Genomic DNA, 21365 nt, shown 5'->3' with positions numbered 1-21365 from the left:
CTGAGCTCTTAACCACTACTCTAAACTGCCTATAGGGTTATGGCCAGTCACAGCAGAGTGGAAGACAGGGAGACGGTGAGAGAGGAACAAAAAGAGGGTGAGCATTCAGGGAGAGAGATGGAAGGGGACAGGGGACAGAGAGAGAGAGAGAGGGAGAGAGATGAGGAGAGGGAGATGAAAGAGAGAAGAAACAAGGGGAGAAAAAGGTTCCCCTCATCCCTTTTGCTCCCTTCAGAACAGTCCTCCCTCAGGACCTTTGAACTGGCTGCTCCCTCTGCCTAGCTCACGTCCCCCAGGTAGCCATGGGATTTGCTCCCTCCCTTCCTCCAGTTTCTGCTCCTCTTGCTAGTGAGAGGCCTTCTCTAACCATCCCCCATCCTTGCCTCTTAGTCTATGAGCTCCAAGAGGGAAGGGCTTTGCCCATCTTGTCTACTGTAGGGTCCTCCACCCAGAAGGGCACCCAGCACACAGTAGGTGGTCAATAGCTCGTTTATCTGTCAACTAGATGAAGCATCCTCTCCTCTACCCAGAATATTAAAAAAATAACGAGTTGCCTTAAGATCTCAAAGGCCTGATAAAACGACATTCGAGTACCACTGTAAGGACGTCAGACCCTCAGAGTTAGAACGAGCTCTGCAGATGGGCGAGGGCAAGGGGATTAAGAAACCTCTCCACTCTGTCTGCTTGCATCAAGAATGCGACTCTACTTCCCCTCAGGCTAGAAGGTCCTGAATGAGCTCAAACTTTGTGGTGGTCCTAGCTAAGCTAGCTGCTTTGGGAAACTTCTTCACTCTCCCGTATTTTTCCAACTATACTCTCTGGGCTTTGGTAAGAGGCTCCTCCCTTCCCCCAATCGGAATTATAACAATGACCCACAGTTAATCCTCTCAAAAATCCTTTTAGGTGGGCACCACGTTGTTCCCCTTGTACAGAGAGGCCCATTCCTTTGCCTAAGGTCACCTAGTTAGAAGCCTGGGGCTGAGACCAAAGCCCAAGGAGCCTGGCTCACCCATAATCCAAACTGCTGCACCCTAAAGCATCTTAGTCTTGAACCACACCAGGTTCAAGGGACTCACAGATTTCAAGCACTGTCAGAACTGACAACCCACCAAGGAAACACATCCCCAAGGTGTGCTCCGATCTCTTGTTAATAACTTTTTTGTTCATCATGGGATGTGGGTTGTCATGGTGATGGGGAAGAGACCACAAAAGCTACACTGAGATAAGGTGTCTGTGAAAGCATGCTTCTCTGAGGGCAGACTTCTGCGAGCCAGCCTCATTTCTGTTTTCTTTCTGCCACCTGGGACCCTCAAAGGACGCAACTATGGGGAAGGTAGGCTCTGGTGCCTACAGCACTGGCCCCCGTGGCCTCCATCACCATACCCACCAGCCCCGGCTCACCTCTGCCGCTGCAGCGAAGAGGTCCTCTCAGGGACATAGCTGGCTCCCCCGTGGTGGCTGTCCCCGCTTCCCCCGCTGCCTCCCCGGGCCCAGGGCAGAGCGCCACCAGCTGCTGAGGAACCCCCAAATTGCTGAAGCTTGGAGCTGAGTTCACTGATGATGCTGGCTTTTACTGTGGCCAAGGCTGAGGCCTGAGGCTGGGCCAGGGGCCCGGGCAGGGGTGGTGGCGGTGGGCCCGGGCCCTCCTCCCAGGGCAGCAGCTTCCGAGGCAGAGAGGAGGCCGATGGCAAGGGCACCGCGGGGCCTTCTGGCTCTATAGCCACCGAACCCCCAGCCATGCTGGCCACGGAGGGTCCCGTGCAACCGCTTAGGGCCAGCAGCCCATCCGTTCCAGCCCCTGTCACGGAGACGGTGGGGCTGGTGGGAGTGACAGGGTCCCGGAGTCCTCCACTGGGGCCCGGTCGCAGGCCTCCACTGGTCCCCAGAGCCCGGCCACGGAGCTTAGAAGGAGTCATGAGCTGTGGGGGATACGGTGGGCCAGGAGTGCCACTCCCCCCGAACGCCTGGCCATCCAGGTAGGCCACATATGTGTCCAGAAGCTCTGGCCCGCTGGCCACACTTGCCACACTGCCACCACCACCGCCACCGCCTCCGGCGCTGCCACCACCTTCGGCAGAAAGGCTGCTCAGTGTGGACGCGCTGCTGATGGTCTCCAGAGGGTGGTCGCTGCTGCTCCTACTGTCCACCTCCTCAATACCCGAATCTGTGCCAGGCGGCGGGTCTGGGCCAGGCTGGGGGGCTGGGGGAGCAGGGGCAGCCGGCGCTGGCGGGCCTGGTGGAGGGGGGTCCCCAGGAGCCACGGGGGCCCCCTGGGTTAGTGTGGCCACCTCGCTGTCGTAGGAAGTCAGGCTGGATGCCGTGGAGTCCAGGGTGGGAGGTGCGGCAGCAACAGCCGGTGGTGGCACGGGGGTCAATGGGGTGGTTGGGGTGGGTGGATCGGGCAGCGGGTGGGGAGGCCCGGGCGTGAGGGGCGACTCGGGCTTCTCGAAGCTGTTGGAGAACTCCAGAGGCGGGGGCAAGGGCTCCACAAAGAGGAACTCGCCATCTTCCACATCCACAGAGGGAGCAGGGGGCGGCAGGACCAGCAGGGGGAGCCCATTCTCTTCACCGCCTCGCGGGGAGGTGGGCGAGGGCGGCACAGAGCGGCGGGGGCTGGGCGGCGGAACCCCCGGCCCGTCTTCCGAGGGGGGTCCCCTCCCCCCCGGCCCGCTGGCTCTGGGCTGGCAGTTCTCCAGGAACCGCACGTGTAGGGGCAGCCGCTCTGGCTCCTCGGGGGCGCCCGACCGCCACGCCTTGCTCACCCCGGGGTGCGGGGGCGGGGGCTCGGGCCCCAGCTGCAGGAGGAGGGGCCCGACCCCGGGAGCCGTGGGGGGCAAGCGGTGCAGCAAGGAGCGTCGGGCAGCTGGCGGGCTGGCCGGAAGGGACTTCTCCTGGCTGCCCAGCCCCGCCCGGTACCCCAGTTCCCGGCGGGCGGGGTCGGGTGGTGAGGCCCCCCAGAGACGCAGCACTGGCTCATGGTGGGCGTGGGGCGAGTGGTGGTGGGGGGTGGGCGGCGGGGCCTCGTAGCGGGGCGATGGGGGCCTTGGAGGGGGCTGCGGGGGCCCACCACCCTCCGAGGACTCCTTCAGCGCCCGCTCTCGGGCGGCCAGCGCCAGCCCGAGCGGGGAGGCGGGGGTCCAGGGCCTTGCCTGTCAGCGGGTGGACCAGGGGTCGGGGCGGCAGGAAGCTGGTGAAGGCGCTGCTGCCCCCGCTGCCCCCGTAGGCGCGGCTGCCGGCCCCGTAAGCCCCGTAGCCGGCGCCGCTCCCCGCGCCTGCAGACTCTAGCCGGAGGTAGGGCTCGGCGGAGAACATGCCTTCGTCGATGGACTTCGAGTGGCGCAGCCGGGGGCCCGGGGGCGCCCCTGGGCCCAGCCCGCTGTCGCCGCCGTCCTCGTCGCCCGCGTCGGTGGAGAGGAAGAGCGTGGAGCGCCGGCGGGCTTCGTTCTGCCAGCCCCCTTCCCTGCGGGCCGCCCCCACCAGGGCCGCTCCGAACTGGCTGGTGAAGTCGAGGGTGGCCGGGCCGCTGGGCGAGGTGGGGGTGGGCACCGGCGAGGGGGACGGCGGCACCGGCGACATGGCCGGGGCGGGGCTGGGCGCCGAGGAGCCGCCGCCGCCGCCGCCGCCGCCGCCCCCGCCGCCGCCGCCGCCGCCCGCAGCCTCGGGCTGGGTGGGGGGCTCCGCCTCGGTGCTGCTGCCCTGGCTGCTGCGGCCGCTGCTACTGGTGGACGGAGCCTTGATGATGATGGTGGGGATGGGGATGGAATTCTTCTCCGAGGGCGCGGCCGCGGCCGGCGGCGGCTGCGGGGACGCCGGGGACGTGGGCGAGGGGGCGGGGGGGAGGCCGCCGCCCTTCTGAGGCTCGCCTTCGACTTTGGTCTGCTTGACCAGGGGCCCCTTGCGCCCGCGGCCCGAGCGGGCTGGCACGTACATGGCCGCGCTGGCCGCCCGGGGGGGCAGCTGGAAGTAGCGCAGGGCTGGGGCCTGGGAGGAGCCGATGCCGCCGGCCCCGCTGCCGTGGTGCGACGGGGACGGGGCCCCCGGAGTGGGGCTGGGCCCGCCGCCCCGCCAGCCGCGCAGGCTGGGCTGGGGCCCTAGAGCCAGTCGGGGTGGGGGGTCGTCGGGAGAGCCTCCCGTCTCCATCTCGGGGGGATGAGGGGGGTGGGCGTGGTGGTGGTGAGGCTGGGGGGGCGGGGCATGGTGGTGGTGGTGGTGGGGCGGGTGGTGGTGGGCGGGGGGCAGGGGCCCGCTGTGGTACAGGCTCTTCTCTCGGCCCCCTATGCGCGTGTCGGGAGGGGAGGGTCCATCAAAGGACGCAGGGGAAGAGGAGGGGAGGGGGCCACCCGAACTGGGGTTGAAGGGCCCTCCTCTGGGGGATGGGGTGAGGCGGCCAGAGGAGGAGGGGGCGGGAGGTGTGCTGTAGGGGGGCTCCGGTGGGGACGTGGTGGGCGGCGGGGGGATGTCCTCCGAGCCAGGCACAGACAGGCTGCGGCTGAACTTCATGGCTGGGGGTGCTAGGTAGGGTCTATCATCTTCAGCAGCCCCTGGGAAGATACAGTGGCTCCAGGAGTGGGGAGGAGGAGGGTCTCCCTCCTCCCCTATCCCATAGTACTACAATATTAATGAAATAATAATAATAATAATAATAATAATAATACACAACTGAGTATATGCTAAGAACCTCACATGAATTAATCCAGAGTTCCCCAACTGCGGTAAATCTCCCGTATCATACGGGGCGTGCGTTGCACACCAGCGACCGGCAGAGGGAGCAAGAGGAGGAGGGGCGAAATTCAGCTGAACTTCCTCCCTAGGCCAGGAGGGGGCGCCTTTCCCTAATTCCCGCAAAGACACCTCCTACGTTAGCGGTGGCTTGGGGTGAGTGGAAAGTGCCTGGGGCCAGGGAGAGATGCCATGTTTACAGGTGCATAGTTACAGATTTCTTGTCATGTGTACGCAGAAATAAAATATTAGCACGTCGAACCTGTGCTTTCACAGACGGAACTACTTAGGATGAGGCTAACGTTTACCAGAGCCAATTTATAGGTAAGCAATGCTGGGTGGCTTTACAGGTAGTAGAGATTAGGTAAATGAGGAGATACAGGTAGACCTCACAGATGCAAAATTCACACTGGTGGACTGTGGACGCTGGAAGTGGGAGAAGAGCTAGACCCAATCAGCAAAAGGACTGAGTGGATAGAAAGAGTGAAGTCTTTTGCCTACTTTTGCCTACTTTATCACTGTCAGGGCTCCCAGTCTTTAACCTTCTCTCCTCTGACTACTCTCCCCCTCGGGGATCTCAGCCTACATCCTTCTTCATTCACTATCTCTCTGCTGAAGACTCCCACCTAAGTCCTGGGGCTCAGGCCTTTCCCCTGAGCTCCCTTGAGCTCCGGGCTCCTATATCCAAATGCCATTACTCAGTTACTTGGATAGCTCTCTGGCATCTGAAACTTAGCAGGCCCCCAGCGGTGCTCCTGATCTCCCACCGCATAGTCTCCCCCATCTGAGCAAATGGTGGCTCAATCCTACCTCAGGTCCTTTGTCTTGGCCATTCTTGCTACCTGGAATACCTTATCACCATATATTCACATGGCTCTCCCCTTCATTTCCATGTTTTAGCTCGAATCTGCCTGTCAGCACTCCTGATCTCTTATTCTACTCTACTCCCCCCCCACCCCCGCCACAGCACTTACCACTGTCAGCATGCTATATAATGGTCTTGTTTCTTATAATACCCTTATAATCTATTCTCTGTCTTCCCTGCTAGAAGACCACCTCCACAAGGGCAAGACCCTTTTGTCTGTTTTGCTCACTGACATATCCCCAGCAGTCTAGGACTTATGGCGGGTGCTCAATAAACATTTACAGAATGCGTGCATGCATGCATGAATGAAGTCAGGTAAAAGAGAGAAGAAAACAGGGTCTGTGGGGGAGGGAGGGCTTCACCTCACTGCATCCAGGCAGGGACAATAACATGCCCATTCTCTAGATGCAGAACCCAAGGCCCAGAGAGGTGAAGCTACCTGTCGCAGGTCACACAGCTAGGAGGGATGAAAGCCAACCCCCCAACAACAAAGCCTGAGCTCTTTGCCCAATTTGATAGAACTATGGTCATATATGGAAGTAGAAAGAACATTTCAAAGCCCCTTCATTTCGGTAAACTGTCACCCTCCAGCATCCCCCTCCCCGGCTGGCATCCATTATGCCCACCTTTCCAGGTGACATACCAATAGATTTTTGCCGGAGCATAAGCCCAGGTCCGGGAGGCAGGTAAGAAGGACGTTCATAACTTGGCTGGGAGCGGTGGTGAGGATCGAAGCTTGACTTTGGGGTGGCAGTCAGAGAAAAAAAAAAAAGACAATAGAGAAAGATCAGTCTGGGTGTGAAGATTCATGGCTTTACCACACAGCCCAAGCCTTCTCCAAGCCTCTGAAGGAAGGATGAGAGGCATAGAGGAGGCAAAAGGGGATTCTGAAGGGAGGGAAAGGTGTCCGAATTTGGGTGGTGTGGAGAAAGAAAGGAAAAGAAAGCCGATTCTCAGGCAGCCCTGTTTGCTCTGCTTCCCATACAGATCGCTAATCTGGGTCTTTTCTCCATTCTTGATGCCAACCCCCCACATCCAGGTCACCAGCATTGCTTGCCTCTTTGGCTGCCCGTAGCCTCTTCCCCTGTCTCCCTGCTGGCACCCTGGGCCCTCACCCCATTCTGGTCTGCTTTCCACATCAGTGTCGGAGGGATCTTTCAGAAACAAATCCAGGTCATACTTAAAATCCTACAGGAGCAACCCCACATGGCCCTGTGATGTGATGGCCCTGCTTAAAATCCTACAGGAGCAATCCCACATCAGTTCGGAGGGGATCGGAATTCCTAACTCTGATCTTGAGTTGTGGTCTATGGTAGACACTGCTGGTGCATATCCAGGTCCCCTTGGCTGGGGTGCTGTGACCATCCCCAGCTGCTACGAGTGTCATCTGCCTGGGCTCTCGGCTGCCCCTTGCTCTAAAGAATCACCCTTCTCCAAAGGAGCTGATGGACCCAAGTAGTTATGTCCCCCTACTTCTGGGAGCAGCCTGCAGCCAAGGACTGACCGACATGGAGGTCCAAGGCAGGATTAACTCCGTTGTGCAATTCGTATTCCAAACTCTCCAAGGGGTTAGGCTTTCTGAAAGGGACTCCAGCGGGTACCAGGTTTGCTTACTTCTGTAGCCCACCCTCCTTCCCTCCCTCCCTTATAACTCTCTTAGGATACTATTGATGCAAGAATCCCCATCTCAGGCTCGGGCCATGGGAAACCAAGGCACCCAGTACAATCTAGTCCCTCCTACATCGCCTACCTGCTTACTCTGGTCCCACCATGTCCATCAGTCCTGCTCCTCCAATGCCCCAAGGTCCACCCCTACCCTAGAACACCTGCAAGTCCTGGATTTGCTCTCTGTAGTGTTTTCTCCCCATCATTACACATGCCTTGCTATCCTTATGGCCTCCACTCAAATGTCCCTTCTAGTCACTGTCTACTACAATTCCCTGTCCTGTGTTCCTTAGGGACACTTATTTAGCTGCTTACTTCCTGACTCCTTGCCTAGAATGTCAGCTCCCTGAAGGCACCAGAAGCACAGTATCTAGGGCTCTCTATCAGAGGGGAGTGGGTGTCTGGGTGGCTCAGTGGGTTAAGCATCTGCCTTTGGCTCAGGTTGTGATCCCCTGATCCTGGGATCGAGCCCTACATCGGGCTCCCCATTCCATGGGGTGTCTGCCTCTCCCTCTCCCTCTGCCTTCGCCCCCAGCCCCAGCTCATGTTCGTTCATGCGCGCGCGCTCTCTCTCTCTCTCTCTCACTCAATTAAATAAATAAATAAAATAAAATCAGAGGGGCAAACATGAATAGAATCCAGCCTGGATAGTAATATTCATCTTTGGACCAACACACTCATAAGATACAGATTTTTAAACTCTTTTTTTTTTTTTTTTTTTTTTTTTGAGGGAGAGGCTTTTGAAAGCAAAAGTGCTAACGGCCCATGGAAGTCCTAACATAGCCTGCCTAAGGGTAGCAACATTGTTGGTCTCTTTTACTGCTGGGTCCCCAGTCCCTAAACAGGACCGGATGTTCTACAAGCTTATGTCAAATGAACAGTAAGTAAAGGAGAATGAGCCAACATCAGGCACTGATTCTTCCTGCTTCTGCCAGGTGACCCCATATGCCCCTTTCTCTGTCTTTGAGATCAGAAAGGCAAAGAAAGGAAATCCTTTACGGATGAAGCCCCCACCTTACTGCCCTCACCTCCCATCATGCTCCCTCCAGCCAGCCCCCTTCCTGTAAGTCCTCCCCTGCTCTCTCAACTTCTTGTGCTGTATCTCACCTCAGGGCCTCCTATGCTGTTCCCTCTGCCTGGAACATCTGTTCCCCCTTCTCTGTTTGGGAAGACTTGTCATCCTAGCCCCCACCCTGGTCTGGCCTCTCCCTTTCTCTAAACCTATACTGACCAATACAGTAGCCCACACCCTTTTGGATGTAAATTTTAATTAATTAAAATTAAAAATTCCCTCCCTCTGTTTTTGCCGGTCACACAATTCAAGTGTTTAATCGTCACACATGGCTGGTGGCTGGCTAGGGGTTATCATTTGGGATAGCGCAGCTGTAGGAAGCCCTATTGGACAGGGCAGCACTATTCCAGACCTTCACAGGGTGTGCCTGTACTAACCCCTCCATGTACTCACCTCCTTGGATTGAGACTGTCTATCTCTGTGTTTGTTTCATTCATTCACTCATTCATTCATTCATTCCACAGATATTTACTGAGCACCTGATCCATGCCAGAGACTGTTCTAGGTGCTGCAGATGCAGCCATAAAAAAAAAAAAAAATAGACGAAAGTCTCTGCTTACACAGAGGGCAGACAAAATAAATTAGTAACCTAACGGGGTCAGGTGGAGGTAAGAGATGGAGGAGAGTGGGACTATAATTTAGTCCAGAAGGAAGGCCTTTTTGTGAAGATATAATTAGAGCAAACTCGGGAAGAAGGGAGTCATGCATATATCCAGGGGAAGAGTATTCTAGGAAGAGGGAACAGCAAGTGTAAATATCCTGAGGTAGGAATGAGTCTGGTGTGCCAATGTCAGGAGACTGATGTGTCTGGAGTGGGTGAGCGGGGCGCCGGGTGGCAGGAAATGAGGTCATATAGGTGGAAGAAGAGTGATAATGGGTGGAATCTGTCATTTTCAGATATCTCCTCCTTGAAAAGGCTTCCTTCTGTTACTCTGCATCGTAACACCTTCCACCTAACCCAGTGTAGAGTTATTAAAATTATTTGCTTGTTCATTGTCTGTCTCCCTGGGCACAGAGCTCACCCAGTTCCCATTCCACTCTTCTTCCTTGGTAAGAAAACCCCAACTTTGTGTGGCACCTATTGGGACTACACTTCCCAGGCTCCCTTGCAGCTGAGTATGGCCATGGAACTAAGGCCTGCTGGGATGCATAAGTGTAAGTGGTGTGTGTTACTTTGGGGAAATCTCAGAGGTAACCCACGAAGCAACAATGTGCCCTCCTTTGCCTTTCTGCCTTTCCAGTCGTCCTTGTTTCTGCTGCCTGAAATACTGGTGGAACAGCTAGAGCTCCCACCATCTTGGACAATTATGGTTGGAAAGAAGACTAGGATGGTGGAGTAGAAAGTGAGAAGGATCCTGGGTCTTCATGACCATGGTGGCTGCCATACCTGCCTGGGACACCCTGCTCCAGACTTTGTTAACACAATAGAGATAGGAGACTTATCTTGTCGAAGCCATTGTTATTTGGAGATTTCTCTTACATAGGGCAGAACCCAATTCTGTAAAGTCCAACCCCCACCTCCACATGTAAAGTCTCTAATACAAGTGGCTTTGATTGGTTCACTCTTACACCCCTAGAGCCAAGCAGCAGGTCCAGTGCATAACAGGTGCTCAGTAAATACGTGCAGAAGGAAGGACACCCTGACAAGCTGTGGGGAGTACCCTGTCAGAAAGGATGCAGGAAAAAAAAAAAAAAAAAAGAAAGGATGCAGGGACCCCTGAGGGGAGAAGCAGGCTGCAGAGGACACTGCAGGCTACGGAGTCCAGGCTGGGGAGGGCAAGCCAGGAGTAACAGGGAGGTGGGAAGGAAGGTGAGGGAAGCATCCGGTAGAGGCATGGGAGTGGGGAGAGGTGGGAGGGGGGCAGAGTGATGGGGAAAGGAGCCGAGAGACAGGAGGGGGCTCAGAATGACAAGGGAGGGGCCGAAGGGCAGGGGAGGGGTGCCTCTGGCTGAAGAGGGTGCAGAGTGAAGGGAGAGGCGTCAGATTGGCACAGGGACAGAAGAAGACACTTCTAAGTGGAAGAGGAGGGATCAAATGGGTTAGCTTGACATAAAAGAGGTCAGAGTGGCAGAGGAAGTGTCAGACTGATGGAGAAGCCATAATCGCGTCTGAGGAGGTGTCGGGCTGCCCCCCTGAGGGGCACAAAGACTCAAGGTGGGACACGCTGACCTCCATCTACGAGCCGGGAGCGTCCTCTCCCGCGCAGAGGGGGCAACCAATCAGAGTGCGCGTGACGTCACCGGCTGCGGGCGGACTCCTCCCCCGCGAGTCAGCCAGAGGGCCCTCCCTCCTCCGGTGCCTCCTCCCTCCTCCCGCTGTCCCGGGCGGTTGGGTCTGGGGCCTCAAGGGCAAAGGGTGTGCCCTGGTGGGGTGCACGGGCTGGAGGCTGAAGATGGGCTGAATAGTGTGTGCCAGGGGAGACAGCCCCCGAAAGGGGTGAGGCAGGGAGGGGAGGAACGAGCGGAGGGGGAGACCGTAGGGGGAGATGGCCGGCCGGAGAGACATAGAGAAAGCAGAGAGATGGGGAGAAAGACACAGAGATGGGGGTTTAGAGCAGGAGAGACAGGAGGGGAAATGAGACAGCGATGGGAAGAAAGAGGGCCCCAACAAAGCAGGAAGAGAAGCAGTCCTGAGAGGCCCTGGAGTGGAGCCGGCCAGAGCTGTCCCAGGAAGGCCAGGCATGCAAATAGAAGGGAAAGAGACAGACAATGCCATCTACAGAGTATGGTCAAAATAATCAGAGGGAAAAACTGAGCCCAGAGAAAGGCTGAGACTGGCACCCAGACGGACTGAGCAGAAGGGAGGATAAGGCAGGATGAGGGGGAGTGGAGGGGATGGGGGGTGGGTAGGGTACTGTTTGGGGTCAGTGGCCAGGTAACAGAGATAGGAGTTCAGGCAGCCAAAGCCACACAGAGGGGAGGACAGATGGATGGACAGCAGAACCCTGGGAAGAGACAGCCCAAGAGGCACCTTGACCTATAGCGGATCTGCCTGGGTTCTGCACCCCCACTGTTGGCATAGGCAGGTCTGTCACATGTCCCCACCTTAGGTTTTGTGCAGAGGTGTATCTTTACAGGAGGTTGAAATTTCCCAATTCTTAAGTTTCCAAACAGTAGCATCTTGTACAATATGTTATTCTGATTCACTGTTGCTCAGGTCTGATAAAAGAGGCCTCAGGGCAATACGGAGGTCCCCCACGCTTCCTGGTTACCCACTCTGGTCTCGTACAGAGGGCTCCAAGTGAGGCAGTGAGGAGGGCAGAGAAACTGGAGCAGACGGGAGATGAGAAACAGAAGAGAACAAGAGCACACACAGAGAGAGCCATGGAGACACATAAGCAGCAGGAAGGGGTCCCTGTGTTGACTTAGAGTGTGAGAAGTCAGGATGGCTGGTGGGAAGATGAGAGTGAAGAAAGCCCCCAACTCAAGGGACAAAGCTTTGGGAAGGCCGGGACAGACCCTAGAAGGGAGAAGAAAAAGCAAGATCCTATAGGGAAAAGGACCAGTGGCCTTTATGACCCGGAGGGAAGGGAGATGCCATTCAAGAACTCAGGTGAATGCTTACGAGTTTCATTTCTAGGAGGGAGGGGCACATGGGCAGCTGATGTTATAACTGGCCTGCGTCTGGGCCCAACTAGGGGTGTTCTTGGAGCTCAGATGGTGAATTGTGTGACGGCAGGGATCCTGGCCTGTAACCACGGTTCACACAGGGAGGGGCTGGCATGCTGGCTGCCTGACACTGGGTGGGTACTCCATGCATTTGTTGAATAAATGAAAACAAGGATTTGCCCCATCTATTTTTGGAGACTCTGTGCATGATGTGCTGTTGCAGGGTCTCTGGGGCACATGTAAGCCTCACTGGTAAGTGCTGTGGGGTCTCTAGTTTGTTTTATGGCCTAAGAGGCCTCGCCATCTGTTGAAAGCCTGCTGTGCTAGGAGTTGATCTCATTCAATCCTCTTAAGGACCAGCAAGATTGGCTTCAGCCCCATTGTACAGAGCAGGAAACTGAGATGCAGAGAAATTAAGTAGTATGGCTCAAGTAACATAGAAAGCTAGAGGAAGTCAGAATTTGAAGGCAGGTTTGCCTGGCTCGACTGCCCGTGCACTTCTGAGTCTACACTGGCCTTTGGGGGAGGTGAGCACAGAAGAAGATCCTGACAGCCTCAGAGATTTCAAATTCCTTGAGAAACTCAGGACAGGGGCACTTGGGTGCCTGAGTGGTTGAGCGTCTGCCTTTGGCTCAGGTCATGATCTAGCAGTCTTCAGATCCAGTCTCACATCTGGCTCCCTGAGGTAAACCAGCTTCTCCTTCTACCCATGTCTTTGCCTCTCTCTGTGTGTCTCTCATGAATAAATAAATAAAATCTTAAAGAAATTTTTTTGACAACTGTATTATCAGTGTCATTGGCTTCTTTTGTTTTCTTATGTAATTTATTTAGGCTTGTAACCATTATTTGGAGGACTATACCAGACTGCCAAGGGGATCCATGGTCCCTCAAAGGCCAAAGAATCCAGTTTTATTTTATTTTTTTAAAGATTTATTTATTTATTCATAGAGACAGAGAGAGAGAGAGAGAGGCAGAGACACAGGCAGAGGGAGAAGCAGGCTCCATGCAGGGAGCCTGACCTGGGACTAGATCCAGGTCTCCAGGATCACACCCTGGGCTGCAGGTGGCGCTAAACCTCTGCGCCACCGGGACTGCCCAAGAATCCAGTTTTAGAGTAAATAGACCATTGGCCACTGGGTGGTGGGTGTGACCTGTGGGAAGAAGTGTTCAGAGGGGAGGGTCAGAGGGCAGGGCCTGAGCAGAGAAGCAGCAAGTGCTAAGACAGAAGCAGGGCGGTGTGTGACCTTCCCACCTTCCGACCTTCCGGAGGAGAGGCTGGAGGGTGGGAGGAGGCACTAGTATGGCTGGTGGTGGCTGTGTTCCCATGAAGGGGCACAGCCCAGTGACAGGCCAGCTAGGGAAGACCAACAGGCCCACCACAAGAGCCAGGGCCATGGATCCAGTTGCCTAACTTGCCTGGATTGAAACACTGGCTACCTCTCTGAGCCTCAGTTTTCCCTCTGTAAGTGGGTTAATAACTGTGTGTGGGATCCCTGGGTGGCTCAGCAGTTGAGCATCTGCCTTCCAGCTCAGGGAGTCCTGGGATCGAGTCCCACATCGGGCTCCCTGCATGGAGCCTCTTCTCCCTCTGCCTGTGTCTCTGCCTCTCTCTCTCTCTCTCTCTCTGTCTGTCTTTCATGAATAAATAAATAAATAAAATCTTAAAAAAAAAAAAAAAAACAACCATGTGGACCTCACACGATGATCCCAGGAGTGAATGAGACAATCTATGTAAAATATAGTGCCCAAAATATGATCAACACCCACTACAGGTCAGCCTCTGTCCCAGGGAAAAGTGGGCAGAGTGGAGACAGTGATAATAAAGATTATTTTAATAACTCCCACTTTTTGAGCACCTATTTTCATGTGCCAGGCCCATGCTGGGGATGGCCAGTTGTGACATCATTCTGCCTTCCCTGAGACTTTTGAGGTGGGACAAAGATGGGCAAGAGGGTGAAGCAGGGAGTGAGAAAACAAGAGACAAAACTTAGGAGGAGAATAAGGAAGAGGATGGGCAGAGAGGAAAGGAGGCCCCCAGAGTGGGGAGGAATGAGGGGCCCCAGGAAGTGTGGTGCCCCTCCAGGGTTGACATTCAACACAGGGAGGTCAGGAAGGATTTGCAAGGAGGAAGATAGAGGTTCCAGGTTGGTGTGTGCACCCCGCAAGCCTCCTCCTCTCCACTACGCTCCCATTCCCCTGGTGCAGACTGCCTACCTCGGTGGCAAAGAAGCCTTTGGGCCGGTGTTTGCCCAGCGATGCGAGGCCACCAGGTCCAGGACTCTCGCTTGCACTGATGGTCTGTTGAGCTGCCGCCAAAATTTCATCCAGTTTGTCTAAGGGCAGGTGGAAGAAGCAGTGAAATGAAGCTTGCGTTGACCTCAGGCAGAAACAGTTGCCAGGAGCCCATACAATACGTTGTATGAACCAGAAAAGGGCACCCCTGCCTCCATCCCCATGGACCGAAGGCCCTGATGGAGACACAAACTCCAGCCCAGAAGACAGGACCCAGCGGCAGGAAGGGGTGAGGACCCAGCAGTGGGAAGGGATGAAGGCAGCAAATCGTCAGAGGAGGGAAGGTAGAGGGCAGCCAGAAGGAAGGGGGGGAGAGGCTGAGGGCAGAGGTGGGAGCTCATAATGGATGGCGAGAGCAAGATTGGGGTATGAAGTGATCAGCTCGGAGGTGGCACAAGGGTGCGCAGGCAGTAAGAGGCTGTGGCACCGCAGGGGGCGTGGGGTCAGGGTTCCTGGGCAGCCCGGGGAGCAGGGCTGAGCCATCTTACTGAGAGCCATCTGATACACGGTCCGCTTTTTCTCCATGCTGGGCACCGGCGCAGGCTGCTGCTCGTACTCTGTGGGCAAAGGATGCGGATGAAGTGGGGGGCCCTCAGGGGGCGGAGCGGAGCGGGCTCGGCCAGTGGGCGTGGCCAGCGGGAGCGGCCGGCGGGCGTGCGCAAGCGCAAGTGGGGCAGTGAAGGGCCCGGGGCGGGGAGGGACGAGTCCGCCGGCGGGATGGGGACGGGGGGGGGCCCCCCCGCCAGTCCTGTGCCCACTCACCACTCTTCTTCTTCCAGGGGGAGACTAGCCCGGGGGAGAGGCAGTAGAGGAGCCAAGAGTTAGGACTTCAGGGGGAGGAGAGGGGCCCCCTATCTGGAACACCCTCCTCCCTTGGGGTAGGGGTGGTCAGCTGCCCGGATCTGCCCCCTGTCAGGGGATACGGGACCCCCCCGGGTCCTCTCGGCCCTGTCTGGGGAGGGGCTGGCCTTCCTTTCCAGCTAGTGGGGGGGGGGGGGCTGCTGGAGGAAGAAATAGAGAATGGGGATGGGGTGAGGTGGGCAGGTGGAGAGAAGCCAGAAAGGAAACAAGGACCCCTAAGGAGGGACGTGAAAGACCCAGAGAGAGACTCGACAGAGAAACAGATGTAAGAGGACAGAGGAAAGTCGACTCTCAGACGCCCCTTCCCAGCGACACACACTCAGGCCAGAGAGAGTCTGACCCATGGACTAGGGGACAGGATGAGGACAGGACCCCTGGTCACTAACAACACTAATGAACTGGAGGTCTGGTTCAGGCCCCATCTGCCCATCTCCCTCTCCAGATCCTGGGCCCAACAGCCGGGCAGACTCACCCATTTCTTCCAGCTCTGAGGTCATGGACTTGGAACGCAGAGAGATGGCTGGGGGTGGAAGCCGCTTAGCTTGCTGGGGTGCTGCAAAGGTGATGGCAGAGGTCAGGCAACAGTACCACCAAGAGGAGGCCCATGAACGCCACTGCCCTCCCCACCACTACAGCAGCGCTCCCAGACATCAGAGAATAGCTGCCACCAGCATGCTGAGCCCTCCCTGCCTCAGTTTCTCCCCAGAAGGGCCATGAACAAGCAGCCTTGGGGAAGGGAAGGACAGTGGTGGAGACCATTAAGCCATTAGGGCTTTGGAGGGTCTTAGTCTGGTGGCAATGGGGTGCCCAGCTCTGGCTAACAAAGGAGTGGAGAAGCACCTTTCTTATGGACCTCATCCATGTCCGGGTGCCTGGTGACCATCACCACCTTGACCATCAGCGTGTTGCCCCCTTGGCGGATCATGTTCACCACCTGTCGGTGGCCAACCTTCACCACATTCTGCCCATTCACCTGTGGCACAGATAACCCCACCCCACAAAGAGTAGGTGAGGGGAGGGATGCTTTCGGCTTCAGAGTCCCCAACAGAGTGGCCTCCTGCCTTGCCCTGTTTGTAGCACTGTTGGCCACTCCTCCCTCCAGCCAGCCCTCCCCACCACCCCCTCTCCCTGCAAGGCCCCACTTTTTCTGGTAACTTTCCTGGCCCGAGGGTTAGAAAGGGCTGGGATCACCCTATTCCCTTCTCTCTCCCTCCTTGTCCTTCCCTCCATTATGTGTGTGTGTGTGTGTATGTATGCTGCGGAACAGCTCCGTTTTCTTTCCATGCTTCAGAGAAGCCTTCTGGAAGGAATCATTGAAGAAAGCAGGGGCTGGCTAGGGGGTGGGCTGTGGGGCTGGGAGGCCTGGTGCTGAAAGAGAATCTGGATTTGGGCAGCCAGATCTGGTGTGGATCAGGAGGGGCCTGGGGATTTTTGTCACCAGGGAACCAGGTTGAGAGCAATACCTATGGAAGGTGTGCTGGACGCTGGCAGTTGGAAAGGCCCCTGGGGCTGGGGGCCAGGACTCACCTCGATGAGGAAGTCTCCCATCCGCAGTCCAGCTCGCCATGCTACGCCACCCTCGTCCACAGACTCCAGATACTGCAGCGCTGGGAAGGCTGGAGTGGGGGTGAACTCCTCGATGGGGGTCTGCGCTGCAGATGGGGAGGAGCCGGCGGGGTCGGAGGGGAGGGGGTGGAGAGGCCGAGCAGGGGATGGGGCTCAGACCCAAGTCACAGAGGCCTCACCGTAGCTGAGGGACCAGCACCCCGGGATGGAGTGGGGGGTGGGTTGGGGTCCCTTCCCCTGTCCATCCCCCTGGATCAGAGAGCCCTTTCCCATCTCCTCCCCGGCCGGCACTCACCCTTGGCCCCCCGGAGCACGAACCCAAACCCCTCACTGTCCTTCTTCTGCAGCAAGACTGTCTTCTCCTTAATGATGTAATCGCTGGCAAGGGGGTGGGGGGGATTGAGGGGGTGAAGAAGAGATGATGAGACATGGAGTCGGAGCTCTACCAGCAACCCAGTGCCCTGAGCCCCTGCCTCAGAACCATTCCCACCTCCTAGGATCTTTCTCGCCCATTCTGTGTGTGTTTGCTCGCAGCAGCCCTTACAGGCCTCCCCCTCAGAGCCTGGAGTGCTTGCTCTCCCACTCAATCTTTCCTCATTCATCCATCCATTCAGCAAGCAGTTCCCAAACCCACTGTGTGCCGGCACAGCACAAGGGATGGGGAGATAAGCTGCCAGGTCACCAGACAGTCTGGTTTGAGCCTCTTTTAGCCACGTCCTTATCTGTGACCTTGAGCCCAAGGCTTTAACCTTTTGGGCCTCAATTTCCTCATCTATAATGTGAGATAATAACAGGCCCTACCAGACGAGGTCACTGTGGGAGTTCAGTACTTCTAGTATTCAGCACAGTGCTGGGCACATAGTAGTGCGTGCTTGATGGGACTCTTTCGATGGCTTTGGCCAAGTTAGTAAGTTAACAGGACACACGTGCTTCGAGGATAGCTCTCCCAACTCCTTGACTATATATATACTATGGTAACACCTCCCCAGGTACCCAAGCATACTGTAGCATCGCTTACTCAGCACTGTGCAAGATGGTGGTCAGTAGATGTGTGTGATTATTTATATGCAAATTAATTAAAAAATAAACAGAAAAATTCAGTTCTTCAGTCTCAACAGCCACATTTCAAAGTGCCCAGTAGTCACACATGGCTAGTGGTTACCATGCTGGACAGTGCAGATATAGTACATTTCCATCACTGCAGAAAGTTCTAGTGAACAGCAGTGACTTACATATTCCTTGGTAGGCCTTGAATGTATCTCCCTCATGCAGTGGATAGGTTCTAGTAAAGTGCAAACTACCCACGAATATGCAGATAGTAGCCACCATTAGGCCATCAAAGCCTGTCAGCACATTTAGGCAGTATTCACATATCCAGGAAAGTCCAATTAAACTCAAATATAGTCCATGTATCTCAGCACCTGCCTGGGCTTGCTTGGATAACAGCCTCAAACCCTTGACATCACCACCGTGTACCTCAAGATTATATATCCATTCCATTCCAGGACCCCCAGTACACAACAGGAATACGTATATACCCTGACTCCAACCCCGCTCCTCTGGGGAGCCCCAAGAATCCCCTTGATCCACCAGAATGCATGCCCTGCTGCACCCTGAGCATCCTGTGGTCACATCTGAGACCTGTCCGGTGCACATGCAGACCCCTTAGCATATTCCAATAATATCCAGCAGCCCCAACACACTCCAATAATAGCCACGCGTGCTCCCGGCGCGCTTCAATTACCTACCCCCACAGATTTGGCAAAACAGCCCTCCACGAATACTCCAGTAGATTTCAGCAACACCCCCACACATCCCAGTATGCTCCAATAATAACTCCCCCTCACTTGGATCTCAGTATATTCCCATAACACACCCCCTGAACACATCCCAGAACACGCCAATAATACCCACTGTGCTCCTACTGTATTTCGATACCATTCCCCCCACACGCAAGCACCCCTGTGTACTCCCATGACCCCCACGACTTCCACTGTCACTGTCACATCCATACGTTTGTACCACAGCGACAGTGTTCTGCACATGCGTGAGTATGCCAGCCCTGCCCTCGTCCCCCCTTATTGTAACTTAGTGCGCTCAACCCCACGTGCATACGCACAGACACACCTAGCAACCGCTCTCGCTCAGAGTTCACCATGGTTCTGAAAACACGCCACAGCACACCCTGTCTTCTTGATCTTATATTCAAGCCAAGGCTAGGCCCCCCTTGTAGCTGGGTGGAAGGGGTATAGGAGAGAGGACAGATTTTGGAGGGGTAAGGGAAAGGAGGGGAACAGAGGAGGAAGGGGCCAAGGCCAAGGTCAACAGAAATTGGTTCAGAGGTCAGAGCTGCCTGCTCCTGACCATGCACTCTGTGACACCCACCTTTGTCCCCACCTGACAACTTCCACCGAGCCCTTACACCCTTGCTACTCCCATATCCATTGCAGGCCTGGGAGAAGCACTTGCTATGTGCAAGGCAGTGTGTGAAACTCTTCACAGGAAAGTAACTCTCTCTCTCCTAGCCAGCCTCTGAGGTAGGCATAAGTACTATTTCCGCTTTAGAACTGAGGAAACAGAAGCAACTTGCCTAAGGTTACACAGTGAGCAATCTTCTTCAGAAACACAGAAGAAATACTTGGGTGGCTGCAGTTATGATGCTGTCCACTCCCCTGCACCCAAATACTTCAAGAACATCTACATTTGCCCCAAATTGGCCATGAGCATACACCCTTTCAGTGCCTGAAATTTATCCCAGGCTATGCCAACAGCACATAAGTGACGTTTACTGACCCATTGCTGACGGCTGGATGGCAATCCATGCATTTAACATTTATTTATTCACATATTCTCACAATACCCGTGGAAGGGGTAACTGAGTCATGGAGAAGTAACATGCTCAAGATTCCACTAGCTTAGAAGACTGTCAAAGCCGGGATCTGAATTCCTCACAGGCAACCCAGACACCCCAATAATGTCCAAACACCCTCAGATCATCACAACAACGCCCGTGTCCCTCCCTCTCAAGCATCCCATCCCATGCATGCTCTTTTCTCTCATCACTCCTGTGACTTTATCGCCCAATCCCTGGTCATGGGATGCTTTCCTCATCCCACTACATTGTCCTCTAACTTCCCAACTGCCCACAGTTTCCCTGAACTCTGTGCTTTCCATCGTCTGCTCCTGTGTGTGATCCTTCACCTCTCTGCTCTGCTCTCTACTCCACACCGCCGCAGTTCTGAAAGCTCCATGTTGTCCCAAACCACCCTCATTAGCTCTCACTTCTGCTAGACCTCATTGCATCCCATGGGGCCATCCGTCCACCTCCTGCTTTGACCCTGCACACCTGCCATCCCCTTCCCCAAAGTGTCCTCCACAGACCTCTGTGGCTTCTCACCCCTCTCACATCCTCTCACGTCTCTGTATGCAACCCCACTGTGTCCCCTACAGTACCTGAGGTTTCTTTCGTATTTTCATCTGTGGAAGGCTCTCTTTACTTCTGCATCCTCAACTCACTTCCTCACACACCCTTCCGCCTCCTGGTACTTGCAGCTGCATTTCATTTATATTCCCTGCATCCTCTCTGTGCTCTCCCTGTGCTGCCTGAATCCCCACCCCCAAATCCTCCTCACAGTTCTGCATTCCCTCCTCACCCCATTTCTCCAAACACCCCACGCACCCTCTATGCTCCAGCACGCACTCACTTCAGTGTCCCCTACTCTCCCCTGTTCCATTCTCCTCGGCCACCCTCCTACTTAGACCCTCTAACCCCACCCCTACCCCCATTCATGCTTGTACTGCTGACTACCTGCCCTGCAGGAGCACACACAATGCTCTCCCCCAGGCCATCTCTTGGTGACCCCAGAATGGCCTCTGGAGCTCAGCGGCAGCTCTTGTTCACCAGATCCCACACATGGAGACTGCAGCAGTGTCCACCCCCCCGCCTCAAAGGTGCCTCTCACACATCCAGTATCCCACAGGCCAGAGCTTGCTGCTGTACAAGGCACCCCCCTGGTACTCAGCCCTTCCTCGTGTACCCATCTCCCAGGGTCTCTCCGTGGTCTGCACAGAGGCCCCTTCGCAGGGCAGCCAGCCCCCTCCCATGCTAAGAAGTGACACACACAAGCAGATGCAGCTCCCCATGCAGAAGCTCAGCCCAGTGGCTCAGCACACAAGCCCCACACCGGCACAGACCCCCTGGAGGCAGGGAGAGGGGCACATGGGGACAGAGACACATGGAGGGACTAGAAATGGGGATGGCTGTGGGGGAGGGGACAGGCCTGGCATGAGAGGATAGGTAATGGGAAACACAGCCGCAGTCCCTGGGACAGACCCACTCCATCACACACACACACACACACACACACACACACACTCCTCGGACAGTGTCTCTATCACTCCAAGTCACACACAGAGACAGACACCATCAAACAGGGACACACAGATGGACACAGCTTTGGGAAGGGGGCTGGGAGCCCACCATCTCCCCATTTCTCTCTCTCACACACACATACACACACACACGCGTGCGCGCGCACACACGCGTGCGCGCACGGCTGCAGGCAGTCACACACGCACGCACATCCACACAGCCATACTGACACATGCACAGTCGCACAGTGACACGCAGCGGAAAAAGAGGAGGGGAGGGGAGGCCGGGGGTGGGATGTGTGTGTGATGGGGGGGGGATGACTGTGAATGGGAGAGAGGGGTATG

At 55.9% G+C, this 21365-nt stretch overlaps 1 protein-coding gene across 1 annotated transcript in view; it reads right to left on the bottom strand.

Annotated features, from left to right (window-relative positions):
* The window catches only part of SHANK1 (SH3 and multiple ankyrin repeat domains 1), a 45728-nt gene that overhangs the window by 2870 nt on the left and 21493 nt on the right, over positions 1-21365 (bottom strand). Inside the window, 9 exon segments of the mRNA XM_025424129.3 lie at positions 1402-3134; positions 3136-4541; positions 6228-6324; positions 14145-14263; positions 14711-14779; positions 15556-15636; positions 15924-16056; positions 16611-16735; positions 16945-17027. Of these exon segments, the coding sequence (XP_025279914.3) occupies positions 1402-3134; positions 3136-4541; positions 6228-6324; positions 14145-14263; positions 14711-14779; positions 15556-15636; positions 15924-16056; positions 16611-16735; positions 16945-17027 (3846 nt within the window).

The sequence above is a fragment of the Canis lupus genome, chromosome 1 (assembly GCF_003254725.2).
Source record: "Canis lupus dingo isolate Sandy chromosome 1, ASM325472v2, whole genome shotgun sequence".
Lineage (NCBI taxonomy): Eukaryota > Metazoa > Chordata > Mammalia > Carnivora > Canidae > Canis > Canis lupus.
Note: the sequence above shows the minus strand (reverse complement) of the source record. Positions and strands in the feature narration are given on the sequence as shown.